Source organism: Rana temporaria, chromosome 9, assembly GCF_905171775.1.
Source record: "Rana temporaria chromosome 9, aRanTem1.1, whole genome shotgun sequence".
In the NCBI taxonomy this organism is placed as follows: domain Eukaryota; kingdom Metazoa; phylum Chordata; class Amphibia; order Anura; family Ranidae; genus Rana; species Rana temporaria.
In genome coordinates this window covers 2,291,188-2,312,396 of record NC_053497.1, presented here as the reverse complement: position 1 = coordinate 2,312,396, position 21,209 = coordinate 2,291,188, and the positions used below count along the sequence as shown (strand labels likewise).

General features: G+C 52.4%; 1 protein-coding gene across 1 annotated transcript in view; it reads right to left on the bottom strand.

Moving 5' to 3' along the window:
* The window catches only part of FAM155B (family with sequence similarity 155 member B), a 143,121-nt gene extending 134,765 nt beyond the window's left edge, over window positions 1-8,356 (bottom strand). Inside the window, exon 1 of the mRNA XM_040322658.1 lies at window positions 7,345-8,356. Coding sequence (XP_040178592.1) covers window positions 7,345-8,109 — 765 coding nt within the window. The 5' untranslated portion in view covers window positions 8,110-8,356. The remainder of the gene's footprint in view (window positions 1-7,344) is intronic.
* Between the last annotated feature and the right edge of the window lie 12,853 nt (window positions 8,357-21,209).

The window sequence follows — 21,209 nt, the reverse complement described above, 5'->3', positions numbered from 1 at the left end:
AGCGTATGTTGATTGGTTTGCGCAAAAGTTATAGCGTCTACAAAATAGGAGATAGATGGCTCCAGCGTCGCACCCTGGGGTGTGTGCCCCCGTGTAACTCTTAAAGCAGCCGACATACACCTACGGGGGTTCACCCAGGAGAGCCAACTGGCCCCAGTATAATGACGGCGGTGGTCTTAAAGCGGTTAACCACTTAAGGACCGGGGCCTGTTTTTCAGACTCGGTGTTTACAGGTTGGACCACGTAGCCAGGTTTAGGAAGCATCCAGGAATGTGGGATAAGGTACTACATGTACGTTGTCACACAGGAGACATAACTGCATAGGTGTGCGCAGCCTATTACATTAAGGTGTGCACCCCAAAGCTCAAACACGCGCATGTGTGTGTGTGTGTCTACATATATTTGACCCCAGCACATTGATCTCCCTGCCGACACAGTGAAAGAGAATTGCGTAAATACTTCTCTCATGGCAGAGCTGGTAAGAGGGAGATCTTTCCCAACTGCCTGCTGGCACACAGAATGCTAATGCTAATGCACAATGGGTGATTAGGATGTGCCCAGGCACACCGGCACACCCTGTGCACACACCTATGCATAACTGTAAAAAAAAATATATATATATCGTATACTGTATACTCGAGTATAAGCCGACCCGAGGCACCAAATTTTACCACAAAAAAAAGGGAAAACATATTAACTCGAGTATAAGCCTGGGGGTGGGGGGGGGGGGAATGCAGAAGCTACTGTAAGTGAAAAAGAGGGTCAACAATGCCCATATGCAGCCTCACTGTGCCCATTTTTCAGCCTCACTGTGCCCACCTGTCTCATCAGTGCCCATCTGCAGCCTCACTGTGCCCATCTGCAGCCTCACTGTGCCCATTTGCAGCCTCACTGTTCCCACCTGTCTCATCAGTGCCCATCTGCAGCCTCACTGTGCCCATTTGCAGCCTTACTGTGCCCATTTGCAGCCTCACTGTGCCCACCTGTCTCATCAGTGCCCATCTGCAGCCTTACTGTGTCCCCGTTTGCAGCCTCACTGTGCACGTCGTCAACCCATCAAATACATCAACTCCACTAGCCACCGCGCCTGCGCGGCCTTCATTTAACGCACGATAATCCCCTATCACACACCAAGAAAGACGTTCTCGTGGACACGCTCTGGTTTTACTGAGGCTGGCAACCCTGATGGGCAGGGTCGTCTTAATAGCATCATGGGCCCCTGGGCAAATTAATGCTCTGGGGCCCCTACAATGATGACAGTGCAGGTAAACAGACATCAAGTAGGTAGGAGGCAGACTGCCCCCCCTGTGTATCTATCACTCTCAGTGCCATCATGGGGCCCCCAATTTCGGGGCAGAGTGGGCTCAAGGACCAGTTGCTTTGGGTAAAGTGCATGCAGCTGGGGCCACTGGGCTGTGCCCAGGTGTGCCCTCTCATTAAGACAGCCCTGCTGATGGGGCCCCCTAGAGGCATGGGGCCCTCGGGCAGTGCCCGGGTGCCCGAATGGTCAGTCCACCTCTGACGCTGAAAACAGACGCCATGACAATACGGGGTATTGAGGTTTTATTACAATTCACTATATAATATATAACGAGTATCCTTCCAACAATTCCAGAGCTGGAACCTCACCGAGATCCGAGTTGCTGGCCAGAGACCAGCCTGGCGTCCATCATGAACAGCTGGGCTGATGTACGGAACGCCGGTGCCCGGAATATTTTCATATCCTACCATACAGTTTGCATCGTCCCCAATGATCTCAGGAGACACCGGGCCAGAAAAGCCGGGAATTGGGGAAATAAAGCCACATACCCGTTACAATGTTTTTTTGGAAGGATTGTCTGCCCCGAAATACAACAATTTCCTTCCCGGAATGTCCCGAAACGTCTTTACAAGAGATCATTTATAGGATTTATGAAGATCTGTGCTGGGAAAAATATGTGGGCTGCTGCTGTTGACCTCCTCCTAAAAATGCTAGTTGGTTGGCTTTCTGTGGGGTTAGTGTTGGGGTTACAGGGAGGGTTAGTCTTGGGGTTAGAGGAAGGGGTTAGTCTTGAGGTTATAGGGAGGGTTAGTGTTGGGGTCACAGGGAGGGTCAGTGTTGGGGTAACAAGAGGGGTTAGTGTTGGGGTTACAAAGAGGGTTAGCATTGGGGTTACAGAGAGGGTTAGCATTGGGGTTACAGAGAGGGTTAGCATTGGGGTTACAGGAAGGGTTAGTCTTGGGGTTATAGGGAGGGTTAGTGTTGGGGTTACAGAGAGGGTTAGTGTTGGGGTTATAGGGAGGGTTAGTGTTGGGGTTACAGAGAGGGTTAGCATTGGGGTTACAGGGAGGGTTAGTGTTGGGGTTATAGGGAGGGTTAGTGTTGGGGTTACAGAGAGGGTTAGCATTGGGGTTACAGGAAGGGTTAGTCTTGGGGTTATAGGGAGGGTTAGTGTTGGGGTTACAGAGAGGGTTAGCATTGGGGTTACAGGGAGGGTTAGTGTTGGGGTCACAGGGAGGGTCAGTGTTGGGGTTACAAGAGGGGTTACTGTTGGGGTTACAGAGAGGGTGTTGGGGTTACAGAGAGGGTTAGCATTGGGGTTACAGGGAGGGTTAGTGTTGGGGTTACAGGAGGGGTTAGTATTGGGTTACAGAGGGGTTAGTGTTGTTGTTACAGGGGGATAGTGTTGGGGTTACAGGAGAGGTTAGTGTTTGGGTTACAGGAGGCAAAAGTGTTTGGGTTACAAGAGGGGTTAGTGTTGGTGTTACAGGGGGATAGTGTTGGGGTTACAGGGGGGTTAGTGTTGGTGTTACAAGAGGGGTTAGTGTTGGGGTTACGGGGGGGTTAGTGTTGGGGTTACAAGAGGGGTTAGTGTTGGGGTTACAGGGGGGTTAGTGTTGGGGTTACAGGAGGGGTTAGTGTTGGGGTTACAGGAGGGGTTAGTGTTGGGGTTAGAGGGGGGTTAGTGTGTTGGGGTTACAGGAGGGGTTAATGTTGGGGTTAGAGGGGGGTTAGTGTGTTGGGGTTACAGGAGGGGTTAATGTTGGGTTACAGGAGGGGATAGTGTTGGAGTTACAGGAGGGGTTAGTGTTGGGGTTACAGGAGGGGATAGTGTTGGGGTTACAGGAGGGGGATAGTGTTGGGGTTACAGAAAGAGTGTTGGGGTTATAAAAGGGGTTAGTGTTGGTGTTACAGGGGGGGGTTAGTGTTAGGGTTACAAGAGGGTAAGTGTTAGGGTTACAGGGGGGTAAGTGTTGGGGTTAGGAGTGGGGGATGTGTACTTGAAGGGGAGTATTTGTGCTAGGAGGTGTGATTGTTTTTTGGGGGGGAAGGGGGGATTTGAGGGATGGGGGCAAAGATTTGTTCCAGGAGGGGGGATTTCAGCAGGGGGGCAGATTTGTACTGGGACGAGAGGGATCTAGAGTGGGGGGAGAAGATGTGTACTTGAAGGAGGGTATTTGTGCTAGGGGGATTTCAGGGATGGGGGCAAAGATTTGTACCGGGGAGGGGGGATTTCAGCAGGGGGGGCGGATTGGTACTGGGATAAAGGGGGATCTGGAGTGGGGGGAGAAGATGTGTACTTGAAGGGGACATTTTAGGGGTAAAGGATGTGTGATTGTTTTGGGGAGGGGGGCATTTGTGCTGGGGGGGGGGGGATTGGGGGATAAAGGGGGGGGGGGCAAAGATTTATACTGGGAGGAGGGATTTCAGCAGGGGGCGAATTTGCATTGGAATGAGGGGGAATTTATTCTTAGGGGTAATTATGCAGTTTTTTTTAGGGGGGCATCTTAATGGGGGCTCAGTTTGGCAGGTTTGCCCTGGACTCTGTGGCCCAGATTCACGCCGCGGTAGAGTAACCAATGAACGCTACGCCAACGCAGCGCAGAGAGGCAAGCAATGAATTCAGAAAGCCAGTGCTCCCAACGCTGCGCCAGCGTAGCGTGGGATTCGAAGGCGTAAGCCGGCGTAGGTGGAAGTGGGCATGACCCATGCAAATGAGGCGTGACCCCATGCAAATGATGGTCCGAGCGCCAGACAGATACGTATCACGAACTGCGCATGCGCCGTGACGTGGACGCATTCCCCTACGCCTGCTCACAACCACGTCGGAACAACTGCCTAAACTACGCCGGATCACTGCGTACGGCGAGAACGTAACCTACGCCCAGCCAAACACACGTCCAACGTAAAATACGCTGGCTTGTGTTCCCTGGTGCAGACCTTTGCATGTCTGTTGGTGGATTGCACCTCCTTTATGGGGAATAACTTTACGCCGGACATACAACTTACGCGCACCTCGTGTAGCCTGCGTCGGGCGCACGCAGGTTTGTGAATCGCCGTATTTCCCTCATTTGCATGTTTGAATGGCTAATCAATAGGAGCGGCACCATGCACCCAGCCTAAATGTGCGCCCACCCTACGCTGGCGTAAGCAAGCTACGTCGGCGGGATGTAGTCTGGTTTTAGGCGCATATCTGTTTGTGGGTCTGGCACACAGATACGACGGCGCACATTTGCACTTACGTCGGCATAAGTGCTTTGTGAATCCGGGCCGAAATGTCCTTGTCCTGGCACTTCCCCTGCCCTTCAATTGCCCTAAAAGAGAGCAGCACCTGGACCTATAAAGGGGTCCCGGAATCCACCAGTTGGGGACACTAAATCCCAAAACTATATATTTTCAAAGCACCCGGACCTATAAAGGGGTCCCATCAGACATCTTGAGGGAACGAAATCCTGAAAGGCCTCCTGTCTTCCCCCCAATACAGATCACTAAATATTTTTCAAGCAATCATAAGGAGCTTTCCAAACTCTCCATCCACTCATCCTATTCATAGATCCTCGGGGCCCCAGTGTGCTTGTGGGCCCTGCAGTAGTCACATGCATGAACAAATTTGTACTGTCGATAGAATTGATCGTTAGGTGCCTTGCAGTCTCTCACAGTCCACAAAATGCAACTGGGGTCTGACAATGGACACCCCTTCACTTCCGGCCCAAATGGTGTCAAGAAGTAATTAAGGAAGCCATAAAGTGACGAAGGTCACCATTGACTGACGCCATGTAGACCAGGAGAACAGTTAGGACATGATAACTTCTGCACCTCACCTGACCTCCTGGATCTATGAAGGGGTCCCATCAGACATCTTGAGGCCACTAAATCCCAAAAGGCCCCTGTCAATTGCCGTGCTTGCCCTTAATGCACTTTAAGCGCATCGGAAACCTTCTGTGTAAGACCGCGCTATATCAAGATACCTCTCAACTCAACTCAACTAAATCCCAAAAGGCCCCCATGCCAGGAGAACAGTTAGGACATGATAACTTCCACACCCCACCTGACCTCCTGGATCTATGGAGGGGTCCCATCAGGCATCTTGAGGACCCTAAATCCCAAAAGGCCCCAATGCCAGGAGAACAGTTAGGACATGATAACTTCCACACCTCACCTGACCTCCTGGATCTATGAAGGGGTCCCATCAGGCATCTTGAGGACCCTAGATCCTAAAAGCCCCCCATGCCTGCCTCGAATACAGAGTACTAAATATTTTTCAAGCAATCATAAAGAGCTTTCCAAACTTGCCATCATCTCATCCTATTTCCAGTATTTATCCACTTCCAGCATCCGGTGTCAAGAAGAAATTACGGAAGCCAAGAAGTGAAGAAGGTCACCATTGACTGACACCATGTAGACCAGGAGAACAGTCAGGACATGATAACTTCTGCACCTCACCTGACCCCCTGGATTTATGGAGGGGTCCCATCAGACATCTAGTGCCACTAAATCCCAAAAGGCCCCCATGCCTGCCTCCAATACAGAGTACTAAATATTTTCCAAGCAACCATAAAGAGCTTTCCAAACTTGCCATCAACTTAGGAAGCCATTAAGTGATGACTGGCCCCATGTAGACCAGGAGAACAGTTAGGACATGATAACTTCTGCACCTAAACTGACCTCCTGGATCTATGAAGGGGTCCCATCAGACATCTTGAGGCCACTAAATCCCAAAATGCCCCTGTCAATGCCATGCTTGCCCTTAATGCACTTTAAGCGCATCTGGACCCTTTGGGGTAAGACTGCGCTATATCAAGATACCTCTCAAATCAACTCAACTAAATCCCAAAAGGCCCCCATGCCTGCCTCCAACACAGAGTACTAAATATTTTCCAAGCAACCATAAAGAGCTTTCCAAACTTTCCATCCACTCATCCTATTTCCAGTATTTATCCACTTCCAGTGTCAAGAAGAAATTAAGGAAGCCATGAAGGTCACCATTGACTGACACCATGTAGACCAGGAGAACAGTTAGGACATGATAACTTCTGCACCTCACCTGACCTCCTGGATCTATGGAGGGGTCTCATTAGACATCTAGCGCCACTAAATCCCAAAAGCCCCCCATGCCTGCCTCCAACACAGAGTACTAAATATTTTCCAAGCAACCATCAAGAGCTTTCCAAACTTGCCATCAACTTAGGAAGCCATTAAGTGATGAATGTCACCATTGACTGACACCATGTAGACCAGGAGAACAGTTAGGACATGATAACTTCTGAACCTCATCTGACCTCCTGGATCTATGAAGGGGTCCCATCAGACATCTTGAGGCCACTAAATCCCGAAATGCCCCTGTCAATGCCATGCTTGTCCTTAATGCACTTTAAGCGTGTTCGGGACCCTTTGGGGTAAGACTGCGCTATATCAAGATACCTCTCAACTCAACTAAATCACAAAAGGCCCCCATGCCTGCCTCCGACACAGAGTACTAAATATTTTCCAAGCAACCATAAAGAGCTTTCCAAACTTGCCATCCACTCATCCTATTTCCAGTATTTCCAGTGTCAAGAAGAAATTAAGGAAGCCATTAAGGTCACCATTGACTGGACCCATGTAGACCAGGAGAACAGTTAGGACATGATAACTTCTGCACCTCACCTGACCCCCTGGATCTATGAAGGGGTCCCATCAGACATCTAGCGCCACTAAATCCCAAAAGCCCCCCATGCCTGCCTCCAACACAGAGTACTAAATATTTTCCAAGCAACCATAAAGAGCTTTCCAAACTTGCCATCAACTTAGGAAGCCATTAAGTGATGACTGGCCCCATGTAGACCAGGAGAACAGTCAGGACATGATAACTTCTGCACCTCACCTGACCCCCTGGATCTATGAAGGGGTCACATCAGACATCTTGAGGCCACTAAATCCCAAAAGGCCCCCATGCCTGCCTCCAACACAGTGTATTAAATATTTTCCAAGCAACCATAAAGAGCTTTCCAAACTTGCCATTCATAAACCCTGTGGGCCCCACAGCAGTCTCATGCTCCTGCTTGGCCTTGCACAGGCCCCCCACCCCAGGTCCCCCTTCTTACCTTGCATTCTCCCACACAGGACCTGACAGAGTATTCCCCGGATTGCAGGTACTTCTCCAACACAAAATCAAACTCCTCATATTTTTCCTGAGCATGTTGGTCCAGTCTCTGGTAGGCTTGGATGCAGTTGCTGCACACCTCGTCGTCGGTGAGGGAGGACGAGGCCGCAGCGGTCTCCATGAAGTCCTCCATCAGGTTCTCCAGACTGCAGTTCAAGCTGTCCGGGTTGGACATCCCCAGCAGCAGGTCCAGGATGGTGTAAGTATCACAAAAGGACAGAGTGAAATTGTTAAAATAAGCCTTCAAAAAGTTCCTCTTTTGGTTGTAGGAAGTGGAGGAAGGGGAATGGGACCTGGGGGAGGAAGGACCCCCAGAGCCCCGGTGTCTTTGCAGTTTGGTGCAGGCAGTGTCCAGGTGGGAGACCCTGGCACCAGTGCAATGCGGAGATTGAGCAGCAGATTTGGTCAAATTGCTTAGGAAGTTGTCCCAGCACCCCCTGGCACCCCCAGGGAAGCCTTGCGCGGAGAGCCAGCTGGAGTTGCCTTGGTGGCTGTAGGAGAAGTTGCCCCTTGGCCTCGCCCCCGCGGAGACCAGCCAGAGGTGATTAGACAGCAGGACGGTGAAGAAGAGCAGAGAGGCAAGGGACAATCGCCATCTCTGAGCCCTCTCGGAGTCGGCACACGGTTTGTCGATGCGTCGGGGTTCCCAGCAGATCTTTATGACGGCCTCATCTTCCCTTGGATGCATCCAAGCCCCCCTGATCATATTTCAGGGGGGTGGGAGAATTCGGGTGCTGTCAGTCTCTGCCCACCCCCCCTTACCCCCTCCTCTTCTCCTAGGTTGGTGGGTTCCCTGCACCAGCAATGTCACCTGCCTCTAGTGAGGGGGCCTGCAGAGTGGGGCATCATCAGGGGGAGGGGGGGGGGGGATGGGTGGACAGATAAGGGATGATGGTGGGCCAACTAGAGATTGGTGATGGGCCAATGGAGGGTGATGGACCAGCAAGAGGTCGCTGGAGGCTGGAGAGATGGACCAATGGAGGGATAAGGGTCCAGCAGGAGATGGGCCAATGGAGGAGGATGGTGGACCAGCAAGGGATGGCTGCTTGAGGGATGCTGGAGGGATGGGAAGGTGGATGGATCAAGGATGGGGAGTTGGTAGAGAGATGGAGAGATGCTGGAGAGGAGGACCAGCAAGGGATGGATGGAGGCTGGAGAGGAGGACCAGCAAGGGATGGAGGACCAGCAAGGGATGGAAGACCAGCAAGGGATGGCTGCTTGAGGGATGGCTGCTTGAGGGATGGATGGAGGCTGAAGAGGAGGACCAGCAAGGGATGGAGGACCAGCAAGGGATGGAGGACCAGCAAGGGATGGAGGACCAGCAAGGGATGGCTGCTTGAGGGATGGCTGCTTGAGGGATGCTGGAGAGGAGGACCAGCAAGGGATGGATGGAGGCTGGAGAGATGGGCCAATATAGGAAGGAGGACCAGCAAGGGATGGAGGACCAGCAAGGGATGGATGGTTAAGGGACTTAGAGAGATGGAAGGATGAAGGCTGGGGAGATGATGGAGAGAAGGGCCAGGGATGATGGGGAGATGGACCAATAAAGGATGGAGGACCAGCAAGGGATGGCTGGATGCTGGAGAGGAGGACCAGCAAGGGATGGCTGGTTGAGGGACCTAGAGAGATAGAAGGATGAAGGATGGGGGGATGATGGGGAGATGGAAGGATGGGGGGATGATTGAGAGATGGAAGGATGGGGGGATGGGGGATGATGGAGAGAAGGACCAATAAAGGATGGAGAGATGGAGCAGGGATGATGGGGAGATGGAAGGATAAAGGACGGAGGAATGGGAGCTCCCCTCCCCTACCCGCCCCTGCCCGGGCTCCTCAATAGTCGGCCATCGCAGGCAATACCGGCAGAACCAAGAGAATAAAAAAGGACCCCCCTCCCTGTAAAAAGAGTCACCCCCGGGGCAAAGTCCATCAAGGAGAAGTCCTCAGGGGATGCAGGGGACAAGCCATGCACGTCCCCCCACCCTCCCCCCTATGAACCTACAGCAGATCCAGGTGTGAGCAGAGCATCCCCCTGTGACCATCCGCCAGAGCATCTCCGGCCACCGGGCTGCGCAGTGTGGAAGGGGCCCTCTTATTGTTTTCTCTTCCTCTTCTGGTGGGCACTGTTCTTCTGCTCCAGGGGCATCCTGAGGCTGAGGCTGACCCTTCCCATGCCTCCTCTTCCTCCCCTGGTGCTCCCAGGCCGAGAGCTCTTCCCCCTCTTTTTTATTTTATTTTTTTATCTCCCAATATTTAATCTGTCGCCATCTTCAGCCGAGGAGAGAACACCTTGAGAAATTGATCGGAGGGGGGCGCCGGCACGAGCAAACGCGCGGCCCCGGGAGCATCGGGAGCGCGCACAGTCTCCCCCTGTCCCCCCCCCCCTCCTTGCCTTATGCAACTGTTTCTTTCTTTATATGATTATTAAAAGGAGTCCCCTCCCCCCTCCCCACCCCCTTCCCTCCCCCTCCTTCTGCTTTCATTCACTATGTAGCAGGCTGCTTTCATTCATCTCCTCCATTCAGCTTGTACATCCCTCTCCCCAACACCCCCCCATTTCATGAGTCAGCTTCTACAATCATCAGCTGCAAGACCTGCCATCCACCTCCATAGGACCATATGGGGGAGAAAGATTCATGAGACCCCCAGCAGCCTCACAGGGGGCCACAGCTGTAAGGTTCTCATCAATCTCAGCAATATGCATTAAAAACCAGGCTGTACATGTGTGGCATGTGTCTGCTGGGGGACAGGTACAGGCTGCTCATCTGCTTCAAGACCTGAAATCCACCTCTATAGGACCCTGTGGGGCCACCAATCACCTCCATAGGACCCCATGGGGAAGAAAGATTCCTGAGACCCCCAGCAGCCATCACAGGGGGCCACAGCTGCAAGGTTCTCATCAATCTCAGCAATATGCATTAAAAACCAGGCTGTACATGTGTGGCATGTGTCTGCTGGGGGACAGGTACAGGCTGCTCATCTGCTTCAAGACCTGAAATCCACCTCTATAGGACCCTGTGGGGCCACCAATCACCTCCATAGGACCCCATGGGGAAGAAAGATTCCTGAGACCCCCAGCAGCCATCACAGGGGGCCACAGCTGCAAGGTTCTCATCAATCTCAGCAATATGCATTAAAAACCAGGCTGTACATGTGTGGCATGTGTCTGCTGGGGGACAGGTACAGGCTGCTCATCTGCTGCAAGACCTGACATCCACCTCTATAGGACCCTGTGGGGCCACCATCCACCTCCATAGGACCCTATGGGGGAGAAAGATTCCTGAGACCCCCAGCAGCCATCACAGGGGGCCACAGCTGCAACCTTTGCATCAATCTCAGCAATATGCATTAAAAACCAGACTGTACATGTGTGGCATGTGTCTGCTGGGGGACAGGTACAGGCTGCTCATCTGCTTCAAGACCTGAAATCCACCTCTATAGGACCCTGTGGGGCCACCATCCACCTCCATAGGACCCTATGGGGGAGAAAGATTCCTGAGACCCCCAGCAGCCATCACAAGGGGCCACAGCTGTAAGGTTTGCATCAATCTCAGCAATATGCATTAAAAACCAGGCTGTACATGTGTGGCATGTGTCTGCTGGGGGACAGGTACAGGCTGCTTATCTGCTGCAAGACCTGACATCCACCTCTATAGGACCCTATGGGGGGGGAGAGAAAGATTCCTGAGACCCCCAGCAGCCATCACAGGGGGCCACAGCTGCAAGGTTTGCATCAATCTCAGCATAATGCATTAAAAACCAGACTGTACATGTGTGGCATGTGTCTGCTGGGGGACAGGTACAGGCTGCTCATCTGCTGCAAGGCCTGACATCCACCTCTATAGGACCCTGTGGAGCCACCATCCACCTCCATAGGACCCCATGGGGGAGAAAGATTCCTGAGACCCCCAGCAGCCATCACAGGGGGCCACAGCTGCAACCTTTGCATCAATCTCAGCAATATGCATTAAAAACCAGGCTGTACATGTGTGGCATGTGTCTGCTGGGGGACAGGTACAGGCTGCTTATCTGCTGCAAGACCTGACATCCACCTCTATAGGACCCTATGGGGGGGGGGGGAGAAAGATTCCTGAGACCCCCAGCAGCCATCACAGGGGGCCACAGCTGCAAGGTTTGCATCAATCTCAGCATAATGCATTAAAATCCAGGCTGTACATGTGTAGCATGTGTCTGCTGGGGGACAGGTACAGGCTGCTCATCTGCTGCAAGGCCTGACATCCACCTCTATAGGACCCCATGGGGGAGAAAGCTTCCTGAGACCCCCAGCAACCATCACAGGGGTCCACGGGTCCACAGCTGCAACCTTTGCATCAATCTCAGCAATATGCATTAAAAACCAGGCTGTACATGTGTAGCATGTGTCTGCTGGGGGACAGGTATAGGCTTCTTTAGGTGATGAGACTGGTCATCAGCTCTAGACCTACCACCCACCTTCATAGGACCCTATGGGGGGGGGACCTTCTTGAGACCCCCAGCAGCCATCACAGGGATCCAGAGCTGCAAGGTTTGCATCAATCTCAGTAATGTGCATTAAAAACCAGGCTGTACATGTGTGGCATGTGTCTACTGGGGGACAGCTAGAGGTTCCTTCAGCTGATGAGACTGGTCATCAGTTGCAAGATCTTCCATCCACCTCCATAGGACCCTGTGGGGCCATCATCCACCTATATAGGGTCCTATGGGGGGGGGGGGATTTTTGAGACCCCCAGCAGCCCTCACAGGGATCCACAGCTGCAAGGTTTGCATCAATCTCAACATAATGCATTAAAAACCAGACTGTACATGTGTAGCATGTGTCTGCTGGGGGACAGGTACAGGCTGCTCATCTGCTGCAAGATCTGCCATCCAACTCCATAGGAGTCTATGGGGGGAGAAACCTTCCTGAGACCCCCCAGCAGCCATCACAGGGGTCCACAGCTGCAAGGTTCTCATCAATCTCAGCAATATGCATTAAAAACCAGGCTGTACATGTGTAGCATGTGTCTGCTGGGGGACAGCTAGAGGTTCCTTCAGCTGATATGTCTGGTCATCAGGTACAAGACCTGCCATCCACCTCTATAGGACCATGTGGGGTCATCACCCACCTATATAGGACCTTATGGGGGGGGGGGGTGGAGACATCTTTCATCCATTCATTCCTTCCATAGGACCCTGTGGGGCCATCATCCACCTCCATAGGACCCTGTGGGGCCATCGTCCGCCTCCATAGGACCCTGTGGGGTCATCATCCGCCTCCATAGGACCCTGTGGGGTCATCACCCGCCTCCATAGGACCCTGTGGGGTCATCACCCGCCTCCATAGGACCCTGTGGGGTCATCATCCGCCTCCATAGGACCCTGTGGGGTCATCATCTGCCTCCATAGGACCCTGTGGGGTCATCATCCGCCTCCATAGGACCCTGTGGGGCCATCATCCACCACCATAGGACCCTGTGGGGTCATCATCCACTTCCATAGGACCCTGTGGGGTCATTATCCGCCTCCATAGGACCCTGTGGGGTCATCATCCACCTCCATAGGACCCTGTGGGGTCATTATCCACCTTCATAGGACCCTGTAGGGTCATCATCCACCTCCATAGGACCCTGTAGGGTCATCATCCACCTCCATAGGACCCTGTGGGGTCATCATCCACCTCCATAGGACCCTGTGGAGTCATCATCCACCTCCATAGGACCCTGTGGGGTCATCACCCACCTCCATAGGACTGTGTGGGGGTCATCATCCACCTCCATAGGACCATGTGGGGTCATCATCCACCTCCATAAGACCCTGTGGGGTCATCACCCACCTCCATAGGACCCTGTGGGGCCATCATCCACCTCCATAGGACCCTGTGGGGTCATCATCCACCTTCATAAGACCCTGTGGGGTCATCACCCACCTCCATAGGACCCTGTGGGGTCATCGTCCACCTCCATAGGACCCTGTGGGGTCATCGTCCACCTCCATAGGACCCTGTGGGGTCATCGTCCACCTCCATAGGACCCTGTGGGGTCATCACCCACCTCCATAAGACCCTGTGGGGTCATCACCCACCTCCATAGGACCCTGTGGGGCCATCATCCGCCTCCATAGGACCCTGTGGGGTCATCACTCACCTCCATAGGAACCTGTGGGGTCATCATCCACCTCCATAGGACCCTACGGGGAGAGAATCCATCCAGAGACCCCCCAAACCCCCCCCCCCCCTCCCAAGGTTTGCATCAATCTCTGGATTATGAATTAAAAACCAGGCTGTACATGTGTAGCATGCGTCTGCTGGGGGACATCTCCAGGCCATGGGGGCTCTATGAGGATTCCTAGGAACGAGCCTTCCACACATTCCTCATTCCATGAGCACAGATCTTCTCTGGAGGTTCTATTTAATTATTAACGAGAAACTTTGTAACAACAAAAGTGTAGCAAAATAATTGTAGCAGAAAATTGTAGCAGAAAATTGTAGCAGAAAATTGTGGCAGAAAATTGTGGCAGAAAATTGTAGCAAGTACTAATCTCTTCACTTGTGTTGTTTGAGAATATTTGGCATCTCCAGCAATGAAAGTTCTGTAGCTTACCTGACCTCAGATGTGGCGTCCGCATTCATTTTCACTCTTTTTCTTTCCCTTGGTGACCCCGCAGATAATACACTTCTTGTCCTTTAGGGTGACAACTGTACTTTTGTCCCTCTATGACAGGGAGTGTGTTAGGACTACATAACACCTCCCCCTCTTCTCCATAACAGATAGGCCCCGTACACACGACAGAATTCACCGAGAAACTCGGTCAAAACCCGGATTCTGCCGAGAAACTCTGTCGTCTGTACAGTTTTGGCTCGATGGAGCCGCCGAGGAGCTCGACGAGAAAATAGAGAACATGTTCTCTATTTTCTCGTTGTTCTATGGGAGAAGCCGTCCCGCCGAGCTCCTCGGCGGCTTCATCCCAGAACTCGACGAGGAACTCGACGTGCTTGGCACGTCGAGTTTCTCTGTCGTGTGTACGGGGCCTCAGAGTTTTTTTTTGTAGTCCACAGAGATAGCATGGAACAATGCTAACTGATAACAGTCCAGAGATACAGGAAGTTATCAGAGCACAGGATTTGTGGCGGGACCAACAGCTATTTTGACTTGTGGGACTAAAGGATAAGTTCACTTTTACAACAATTAAAAATAAATGCACATTTTTTTGCAGGTAAAAAAGTGGGGGCGCTCTAATACAGGTGTGTTATTGGTCAGAGTGGGGGGCGCTCTAATACAGGAGGGGTGTTACTGGTCAGAGTGGGGGCGCTCTAATACAGGAGGGGAGTTACTGGGCAGAGTGGGGGCGCTCTAATACAGGAGGTGTGTTACTGTCCAGAGTGGGGGGCGCTCTAATACAGGAGGTGTGTTACTGGGCAGAGTGGGGGCGCTCTAATACAGGAGGTGTGTTACTGGGCAGAGTGGGGGCTCTAATACAGGAGGGGAGTTACTGGGCAGAGTGGGGCGCTCTAATAGAGGAGGGGTGTTACTTGCCAGAGTGGGGGCGCTCTAATACAGGAGGTGTGTTACTGTCCAGAGTGGGGTTGCTCTAATACAGGAGGGGGAGTTACTGGGTAGAGTGGGGGTGCTCTAATACAGGAGGGGAGTTACTGGGCAGAGTGGGGCGCTCTAATACAGGAGGGGTGTTACTGGGCAGAGTGGGGGTGCTCTAATACAGGAGGTGTGTTACTGGGCAGAGTGGGGGCGCTCTAATACAGGAGGGGTGTTACTGGGCAGAGTGGGGGTGCTCTAATACAGGAGGTGTGTTACTGGGCAGAGTGGGGGCTCTAATACAGGAGGGGAGTTACTGGGCAGAGTGGGGGTGCTCTAATACAGGAGGTGTGTTACTGGGCAGAGTGGGGGCGCTCTAATACAGGAGGTGTGTTACTGTCCAGAGTGGGGGCGCTCTAATACAGGAGGTGTGTTACTGTCCAGAGTGGGGGCGCTCTAATACAGGAGGGGTGTTACTGGGCAGAGTGGGGGTGCTCTAATACAGGAGGTGTGTTACTGGGCAGAGTGGGGGCGCTCTAATACAGGAGGTGTGTTACTGGGCAGAGTGGGGGCACTCTAATACTGGAGGGGTGTTACTGGTCAGAGTGGGGGCGCTCTAATACAGGAGGTGTGTTACTGGGCAGAGTGGGGGCTCTAATACAGGAGGGGTGTTACTGGGCAGAGTGGGGGTGCTCTAATACAGGAGGTGTGTTACTGGGCAGAGTGGGGGCTCTAATACAGGAGGTGTGTTACTGGTCAGAGTGGGGGGCGCTCTAATACAGGAAGGGAGTTACTGGGCAGAGTGGGGGCGCTCTAATACAGGAGGTGTGTTACTGTCCAGAGTGGGGTTGCTCTAATACAGGAGGGGAGTTACTGGGCAGAGTGGGGCGCTCTAATACATGAGGGGTGTTACTGGTCAGAGTGGGGGCGCTCTAATACAGGAGGGGTGTTACTGGTCAGAGGGGGGTGGGCGCTCTAATATAGGAGGGGTGTTACTGGTCAGAGTGGGGGCACTCTAATACAGGAGGGGAGTTACTGGGCAGAGTGGGGCGCTCTAATACAGGAGGGGAGTTACTGGGCAGAGTGGGGCGCTCTAATACAGGAGGGGTGTTACTGGTCAGAGTGGGGGCGCTCTAATTTTTTTTCCAGTAACAAAAAGGCAAAGAAGAGCCATTCTGTATGAGTTACAAATCGCTGATACTGCGCAGCGCAGACCGCAGACCGACCTCTGCGCCGCTGACGAGCCATATATATAGATAATCAGCCTGATCTGCCCTGCGGAGAATTGACCGAAGTCTGGATAATATGTCAGTAAAAATTGACTGGGTTAAACTGATATGGAGCAGCCTGGTCTTCATCAGGTGTTAGCACCCCATTTTATGACATCTGATGAAGACCAGGTTGCCCCATATCAGTTAAATCGGTCAAACTGACTGACGTAAGAAGTATCAATGGCCTGGAAATCTATGGAAACCCTGACCTTGAACCTGTTTTATTCCCCTCCCCCTTTTGGTATGATAAATATACCATTGGAAGAGTTGATGGCCCATGCGCCCGCCCTCGAGTCCATACCTCCAAAGCATTGTCCTGCCTGCATACAAGAACGGAAAGGGTTCCTCTGGGGTACAAAGGTTGATAAAGTCTGGTATCGGAGGACCCAGTGGCGGCCCGTCCATACGGGGCGCTGGGGTGCTGCCCCCCTAATCTACGTGTAGGACACTGGACACATGAATGCCAATGGAGTTTTTTTTTTAAGCACCTGATTAGAATTTGAGGCTCTAATTGGCTTAAAAAAAGGGTGGGCTTGGGGCGCAGAGCACTTCGCCCCGAGTCCAACCAGTTCTGTGACATTAGCGAATTAATTTACGCTATAGTCACACTGATCCCCCTCCTGTCCTGAGACCCGTCACCCGATTGGCTGAAAGGACAGGTGTTCTTCCTACTGGACGCCTAGGAGGAGGAAGGAGACGCACGGCGGGAAGCCGCTGTGGTGCAGATGAGGAGGAGACGCGATAGAAGCACTGCACCCTGAGCCCACCCAGTTGTGTGACAATAGCGAATTGAATACTTGCTATTGTTTTCCTGATTCTCCTCTTGGCCAATCAGGAAATGGGGGTCTTAGGACTCCTGGCCAATGGGGTCTCAGGACCCACTTCCTGTTCGGGAGAAGAAGCAACGGCCCTGGAGCGAGGAGCGAGATCCTTGACATCTGCCTCGTAAAGTAACAAGGCCTCTACCCCGTCCATCTCCCGCGCAGGGGGGTGATCGCTGACATGTTGTCCGTCTCCCGTGCGGATGATTGCCGCCATCCCATCTGTCTCCGGCGGGGGGTGGCTGCCTTCCCATCCATCTCCCATGGGGGGGGTGTGGCATTGGATTGCTGCCAAGCAAAATCACCAGCCACACACCAACCAAGACCTCCTCCACATCCCCAAGTCTTTAGGAAAAAAATTAAGACCCGCCTCTTCTGAAGGATTAGGGCGTCACTGGATTTGTAGCGCCATATAAGTTATTCACTCACCACTGGGAAGGCTAGAGGAGTTGTGGATGGATCAAGGATGAAGAGATGGTGGCCATATGGAGAGATGATGGAGAGATGGTGGCCATATGGACAGATGATAGAGAGATGGTGGCCATATGGGCAGATGATGGAGAGATGGTGGCCATATGGACAGACGATGGAGAGATGGTGGCCATATGGACAGACGATGGAGAGATGGTGGCCATATGGACAGATGGTGGCCATATGGACAGATGATGGAGAGATGGTGGCCATATGGGCAGATGATGGAGAGATGGTGGCCATATGGACAGATGATGGAGAGATGGTGACCATATGGACAGATGATGGAGAGATGGTGGCCATATGGACAGATGATAGAGAGATGGTGGCCATATGGACAGACGATGGAGAGATGGTGGCCATATGGACAGATGATGGAGAGATGGTGGCCATATGGACAGACAATGGAGAGATGGTGGCCATATGGACAGATGATAGAGAGATGGTGGCCATATGGACAGACGATGGAGAGATGGTGGCCATATGGACAGATGATGGAGAGATGGTGGCCATATGGACAGACGATGGAGAGATGGTGGCCATATGGACAGATGATGGAGAGATGGTGGCCATATGGACAGATGATGGAAAGATGGTGGCCATATGGACAGATGATGAAAAGATGGTGGCCATATGGACAGATGATGGAGAGATGGTGGCCATATGGACAGATGATAGAGAGATGGTGGCCATATGGACAGATGATGGAGAGATGGTGGCCATATGGACAGATGATGGAGAGATGGTGGCCATATGGACAGATGATGAAAAGATGGTGGCCATATGGACAGATGATGGAGAGATGGTGGCCATATGGACAAATGATGGAGAGATGGTGGCCATATGGACAGACGATGGAGAGATGGTGGCCATATGGACAGATGATGGAGAGATGGTGGCCATATGGACATATGATGAAAAGATGGTGGCCATATGGACAGATGATGGAGAGATGGTGGCCATATGGACAGATGATGGAAAGATGGTGGCCATATGGACAAATGATGGAGAAATGGTGGCCATATGGACAGATGATGGAAAGATGGTGGCCATATGGACAAATGATGGAGAAATGGTGGCCATATGGACAGATGATGGAGAGATGGTGGCCATATGGACAGATGATGGAGAGATGGTGGCCATATGGACAGATGATGGAGAGATGGTGGAGATATGGACAGATGCTAGTAGGACCAGTAAAGGAAGGACAGACGATGGAGAGATGGTGGAAAGATAGGTGGACAAAGAATGAAAAGATGGTCAGATAAAGGACAGATCTGTCTAGTCAGTGGCGGTGCGTCCAAAGAGGGCGCAGGAGCACCGCCTCCTCTCTCCTGCACCAGTCACTCAACAATAGATAGATCTGGTTACCGGTCACCTGATTGGCTGAAGCCACAGGCTCTGTGACACAGCGTCACTGTGTCATAGAAGATGGAAGATGACGGGAGAAGACATCGAGGACTCGGAGGATAGCTTTGACCGAGACAGGTAAGTGCAGGGCGGGCAGACTGGCGGCATTTGATCTGGCAAACTGGCAGCACACTGGCAGCAATTGATGGGGCAACCTGGCAGCACACTGGCGGCAATTGATGGGGCAACCTGGCAGCACACTGGCGGCAATTGATGGGGCAACCTGGCAGCACACTGGCGGCGATTGATGTGTACACTGGCAGCACATCTGGTAGCACACTGGCGGCGATTGATGGGGCAAACTGGCAGCACACTGGTGGCAATTGATGGGCACACTGGTGGCAATTAATGGGGCACACTGCCAGCATACTGGTGGCGATTGATGGGCACACTGGCAGCACATCTGGTGGCATTTGATGGGTCAAACGGGCAGCACGCTGGCGACAATTGATGGGGCAAACTGGCAGCACACTGGCGGCAATTGATGGGCCCACTGGCGGCAACTGATGGGCACACTGGCAGCAATTGATGGGGCACACTGGTAGCACACTGGCGGAAATTGATGGGCACACTGGCAGCACACTGATGGGCACACTAGCAGCAATTGATGGGGCACACTGGTAGCACACTGGCGGCAATTGATGGGAACACTGGAAGCACACTGGCGGCAATTGATGGGCAAACTGGCAGAAATTGATGGGCACACTGGCAGCACACTGGCAGCAATTGATGGGCACAGTCGCCACTGGATCTGGTTGGGGTTCCCTCCCCTTGATATAATAATTTTTAGAAGGGGTTTCCTGAGAGTTGAGCAAGTTTTTCCAGGGTTCCTCTGGGGTACAAAGGTTGATAAAGTCTGTAGGCCCGGATTCACATACATCGGCGCATATTTATGCCGCCGTAGCGTATCTAATAAACGCTACGCCGACGCAGCGCAGAGAGGCAAGCACCGAATTCACAAAGCACTACCTTCCAAACTGCGCTGGGTTTCCTCGGCATAATCCAGCGCAGCTGGAAGTGGGCGTGAGCCATGCTAATGAGGCGTGACCCCATGCAAATGATGGGCTGAGCGCCAGATAGATACGAATAACGAACGGCGCATGCGCCGTCCCGTGGACGCATCCCAGTGCGCATGCTCAGAATCACGTCGGAACGAATGCCTAAGATACGACGGATCACTGCCTACGGCGTGAACGTAACCTACGCCCAGCCCTATTCACGTCCAACGTAAACGACGTAAAATACGGCGGCTTGAGTTCCCTGCTCCATACCTTTGCATGGGTTGCGCCTCCTATATGGGGAATAACTTTACGCCGGACGTACGACTTACGCAAACCACGTATTTTATGCGTCGGGCGCAAGTACGTTCGTAAATCGGCGTATCTCCCTCATTTGCATATGTGCATAGAAAATCCATGGGAGCGGCAAATGTGTCCAGCGTAAATATGCGCCCACGATACGCCGGCGTAGGCAAGTTACGTTGGTCGGATGAAGCCTATTTTCAGGCGTATCTAGTTTTCTGGGCACGGCGCGCAGATACGACGGCGCATATTTGCACTTACGCGGCGTATACGAGATACGTTGGCGCAAGGGCTTTGTGAATCCGGGCCTGTAGGGTCTGGTATGGGAAGAAGTCCAGAGGAGCTTTTCCTCCACATTGCAGGGATGGAGCTGTCCAGGAGGAAGGTGCTGAATTCTCCTCCCCCCCCTCCAGTCTTCTCCTTCATAGACTTCCACTTTCTCAGATCAGACAGGTACAGCGGGGGAGGAGGAGAGCGGGAAATCCCCGGAGTTTGATAATTAAAGAGCATTTCTTAGAACTGACAGTCCCGGGAAGAGCGGAGCTTGGCTTGATTGGACTGGGAATGTGAGACGAGAGGCGCAATTAACATAAAGCTTTGCATCCCAGTAATGGACGGCGACAAAGTGTGGCCGGCGCCAGAACCCCCGTCTTCTTCCCGACGGTCCGATATTCCACTGGCCAGGCCAGGATTTTTATCATGGGGGGCCCGAGGTGCCCAGAACCTTTCCACAATGTATTTTCTTATTTTCCAGGTTCTGGCCTCGTTATAGCGTGCAAATAATCAAATATTAAATAATTGTAAAAATGAAGGAATAAAAAATGAAAATAAAATAATAGTTTCAATTATCAAAGGAAGAATATAATACATTTTATAATACAACCTGCTGAGTCCCTCCTCTACTCTCTCTCCTTGTGCAGCTTGACTGGTCTTGTCTCCGCCCCTTCCTGTCATTTTCTGTAGTGGGTGGAGCCTGCTGAGTCCCTCCTCTACTCTCTCTCCTTAGGCAGAGGGACTGGTCTTGTCT